General features: G+C 37.4%; 1 protein-coding gene across 1 annotated transcript in view; it reads left to right on the top strand.

The window, feature by feature from the left end:
* Positions 1-2,903: 2,903 nt before the first annotated feature.
* LOC147155145 (transcription regulator protein BACH2-like) overlaps positions 2,904-4,933 on the top strand; it is a 27,956-nt gene continuing 25,926 nt past the window's right edge. The window contains exons 1-2 of the mRNA XM_086066718.1: positions 2,904-2,953; positions 4,556-4,933. The exon at positions 4,556-4,933 is cut by the window's right edge and continues 1,177 nt beyond it. Of these exons, the coding sequence (XP_085922844.1) occupies positions 2,904-2,953; positions 4,556-4,933 (428 nt within the window). The remainder of the gene's footprint in view (positions 2,954-4,555) is intronic.

Here is a 4,933-nt window from a genome sequence, read left to right as displayed (position 1 = left end):
TTACAGGGGGAGGGGGGGGGGGTTGGAGAAGGGATTGGGTGGTGGAAGTAAAGATACACATGGCTGGCCTTCGCAGTTTGCATTATCTTTAAAACAAAAAAATGTGTGCATGTGTAGGTGCCAGTGTGTGTAAGATTGACAACACGAGTAGCTGGGGTATGTTCTAAAAGGAGCTTTTGGGACACTATGACTTGCTAAGAAGAATTTAAATATAAGAAGATTGTTAACATTTATTTCTTTATTTCAAAATAAATAATAAATTTATTATATTTTTATATATTATATATATATTATTTTTTTATATTTATATTTATATATATTTATATTTATAATATATTAAAAAAGGGCATTTTAGAGATGTAATTTTATTACAGTAATACCACGATGCAGCGATATTTTTGCTCACTCTTATACCGTCAGAATGTAATATCAGCACATGCTTAGTGGCAACTTAGAACTATATTAAAACACTCTGTTGAACCATCATAACATTTTGATTTCATTTATGTGACTAAAGGCATTTAATTTGAGACCTAACATCTATGTTATCAATAAACACACCAAATTGCAAATAATCTTTTAATTCACACAAAATTATTAATTCAAATTTCCCACTGCAGTATTATGACCTCATTTAAATAAGGAAATACCACAAGGGGCAACAATAAAATAACCAAACTTTGGCTGATGCCTCAGAGGCTGAATTGTAAGCTGAATGTGATCTTCAAAGTTGAGGCTGATTTCATCTGTTGAGAGGTCAAACCTTTAAAGGGTTCAAATCTCGGACGATGGCCTTACCTGTGATTGGAATTGACTTTCCACTGATATTTTAACAGCTCCAAAAAAATTCAGGTTCATATTTTTTCCTAAGGTACTGGTTGCTATGGACATTTGAAAGATGCAAGTACCAAAACTTTATTTCAACCTTCCAACATTAAAACTGCTGTAACGTTGTCAAATTATGATGCATGTGTTTCACCCTGTTCCGTTTTTACTGACCATACAGAGTGGACAATTAAAGCAGTGACTTGCTTGCTTGTATTTATTTGCATAACTCAACACAGTACAGAGCGTTATAGATCTTTTTCACACATGATGTGACCTGAAATACGCAATCGCTGTGGATTGTGACTTCCGGGGTGGTGCATAGCGAATGTAACAATGCCGCAGGCTAAAAATAAAAGCCACTGTCTTGTACCAGGATACTCTTTCTGCGTTAAACTTTATTAAAGCAGCCTTACCTTTAATTTATTTTGTTTCCTTGCAACACGGAACTAAAAGAAGAAGTGTATTCAAGCGATTCGGCGTGATGAAGGACCACATTTTATTGTCAGGAAAGGGCAGCACGCAAGTCTACAGTAGCATTACACCTCCAAGGATTTCGTGTTGGGGCTTAAGTGTCAACTTTACACTGCCTCCTACGAGGGAATCTGTTTGATCGATGCCGCAAACAAACGAGCCCTCACCAAAAACATGTCATCCAGTACATATTGGGATTATGACACACGTACAAAACCACAAAAACACATCACACGTTACTATCATCATCATTGCAAAGAGACTATAATACTTAAATAAGGTCCTCAAAATATTTACTATGAATTAGGCCAACAGGGTTAGCAGTTACCTGAGACTGGGGGGGTATGCTCACAGTAATATCTGAAAACATGAAAGCAATCGACGCAGTATTTTGGATTTTATAGGCACAAGTGTCTTGCTCTCTATAGGTGTGCACTGTCACGTCGCTTAATGAGAAAAACACATAATGTCCATGAAATACAAACTATTGAGCCGATCGTATTGCTATTTTAAGAGATTGATGTGTGCCCAAGTTAGAGATGTGCATGTCACTTTTGGTGGCAATTGGTCGTCTATGGGGAGGAAGGCTGAATGACAATACAACACAATATAATCCAAAATACTGTGGCGATTGTTTTTATATTTTCATAGGTTGAACTGGGCATAAGACGCAGAGATGTGTGGGTGAATATTGGTGACCATTCATAAAAGTATTCTGACCTTAGGCGACATACACGCACATGAAGCGTAGACGGCCCCCTTTTCGATGAGAGTCTTCTTATTTTTTCCTGATGGAGTGTTCTTGTACAATGCTAGTTTCCACATCGGCTCAGGTGATTTTGGGGAAATGCTTCCGATCCATCTTGCTTCTAAATATAAGGACCGGAAGCTGAGTTTCCTGGTGATGATGTATTTTCTGTTTTGTTTAAAAAAAAAAAAAGGCCCATTACTGGCTCCGAGGACACACTCTGTCTACCTCACTTCCTGTAGTGTTCCCTCACTCGAATTAGTCCCTCAAGCAACATGAACTCAAACTAAGAATACTATTGTTACAATATCAAGCCATTTATTACACTCCAGTTGAAGTTAACTGTAGCTTAAAACACACTAAACGAAGAAAATTACACATTGCACACCTTGTTTAGCTCGTTTCCAGAACATAGCTAGCTCAAGGCTTAATTTAGCAATTAGCGCGCACCTCGCGGCACTTTTATCACTCAAAATATGGCTATTCATACAAAAATGTTTCAAGAATGTATACAGAGAAGCATCTTAACATTACTCATGCTCATCAAACAACAACTTTTATTGGCATAACTTGATCGTGGCTTTTTTCTTGTACACTCTTAACGTGGCTACAACTTAACAATGTATCAGAATGCGCAGAACCACACTGCCTCTAAGTGGCCAAATCGCGTACAACATGAACAGCGCTCCCAATAAAGCCACACACAAACAAGGCCAAGACAGTATAAAACAACTAAAATAAAACCGATTTTGGGACATTTTATATCGATTCTGAATCGTAGTAAAAAAAAAAATTGGCACACCCCTACTTTACTGTGTGTGTTATGACTTTTTGGCTGTTGCACATTTTGTGAACTATGTGCGAGTGTGCTGCTGATGAATTTGAGTGTCTGCTCGACAACCTGTCGTGAGCACCACAGCAGTCTGAAGTGAGCTGCACATCAAAATAAAAGTATTGATTTCGTTTGATGTATCTCGATGTTTGCGACCAGCCCTGCAAAGCTGTCCTATATTTTTAACCTAAATAGGTCTGTATGTGGCCATATGTTGCGTAGTCCAATTTCATTAATGAAAATGATTGGTTGTTACCTGTTTCCTCAGCACAGGTGATGTCATCTTCAGTTGACAGCAAGTGGCAAAATTAGTTTTTAAAGGTATTAATTGTTCATGAAAAATAAGGAAGTTATCACATTAATTATAGACAAAATATTATCTTCTTATTGTTGAAAATGGCTCGATTAAGTACCTCTTTAACAAAACAAAAGTCGGTGTTGCCTTCACGGCCCATCCAGACCATGGGAAACTACGCAACCCACGACCCACCCATAAGGGTTGCTAGTGTTTTAAAATCAAATCGGAAAATTTGTCATATAAGCAGGTCTTATTTTACTTTGCTTTTACTGACTGGCGATCGCTAAGTTTGAGGTTTTTTAAATACGCTCTGTATTTTACATTTATTTATCGATAAATTCAGTGTTTAAAAAGTTCAGTTCACTCGTCATGTTTCAAGCAACATGAAAAGTTGGATATGTTGAAGTGGTAAAGCCATAGATTTGTTTGCATTATTGTTATAATCTGCAACACATTTCTTACTGATTTACAGTTTACACCATACTTGTGTAGCAAAGGTATGTTGCCATGGTGAACAAGACTACATGTTAAAGTATTTAGTAAGTTTAAACCTGTAATTGTAGTAGAAAAACAGTCCTTTAATATTAAGGCCTTTATCTTAATACCATGTAATCTATAATAGATCTGATATTGTTTATTGTATTTAATTGCTTGTTGGTTAAAAAAAAATCATTGAAAAAGACGTTAAAAAACATAATCGTATATGAGATAGTAATTGCAATTTTTTGGGGGGGAAATATCGCAATTACATTATTTTCCATAATCGTTCAACCTTAATCCAAATACCAAAATATTTTATAGCTGCAGCCCTTAAACACGTTTGAACCTCATCCTGCTCTATAAACCAGTGGGTCAAAGTAAGAGGCTGTAACACACCCTTTCTATCACGTTTAAATGAAACACCCAGCAGCCAAATTCTGCCGGCTCAGGAGTTTACCTAATTAACTGGTATTAGGTCTAAATGAAAAGGCCTCTATCATTCCACGCCACATGGTCACAACAGAGATAAGCTGGAGTCTTACAAACCATTAGGCTTTAGGCTACAAACACTTTACCTGAGGACACATGGTACTGACACACAAGCCATTGTCTGCTCTAATAAATTATAGCCTAGAGCTAAAAAAAACAACAAAAAAAACACCTGTAAACAAAACTGCCAAAAAAAAGTGTGTTAAATTAAGTGTACCAGACATTCTATGTTGATAATGTCTGTTGATAATTTTTCATTTACAAGTCTCTGTAAATAATATCTAGAGGTTGACAAAACAGCCAATAATTTGGAGTGCATTCACTTTTATGAGTTTTATGAAGATAAAAATGCATTTTACACCATAATTTATAGTCATTAGGTCTGTCAGGTTGTCACACCACACCCAAGTACTGCAGACAATGATTTTTGTGATGGTAATCATGACAATTTCCCTGCTATTTTGCAGGTCACTGCTACAGGATTCGTCCCATTGTTGCAGTTTGCCTACACTGCTAAGCTGTTACTCAGCAAAGAAAACATTCAAGAGGTCATCCGCTGTGCCAAATTCCTGCGCATGCACAACCTAGAGGACTCGTGCTTTCGTTTTCTGGAAGCTCAGCTAAGTAGTGAGGGCAGCTTGCTGCACTGTCACAATGTGGCTGCTGAGGGCATCAACTCAGAGGATGAAAGCATGCAGTCCGAGGCCGAAAGGCCTTCCTCCCCCAGGATACAATGTGCTGATGATCTTGCCACCTTTCAGTGCCCCGGTGAGGATCGACTAGCAAT

Source organism: Leptonotus elevatus, unplaced genomic scaffold (assembly GCF_054856555.1).
Source record: "Leptonotus elevatus isolate MCC_2025b unplaced genomic scaffold, RoL_Lele_1.0 HiC_scaffold_141, whole genome shotgun sequence".
In the NCBI taxonomy this organism is placed as follows: Eukaryota; Metazoa; Chordata; class Actinopteri; order Syngnathiformes; family Syngnathidae; genus Leptonotus; species Leptonotus elevatus.
The sequence above is the reverse complement of the archived record's forward strand: the minus strand, read 5'-3'. Positions and strand labels throughout refer to the sequence as shown.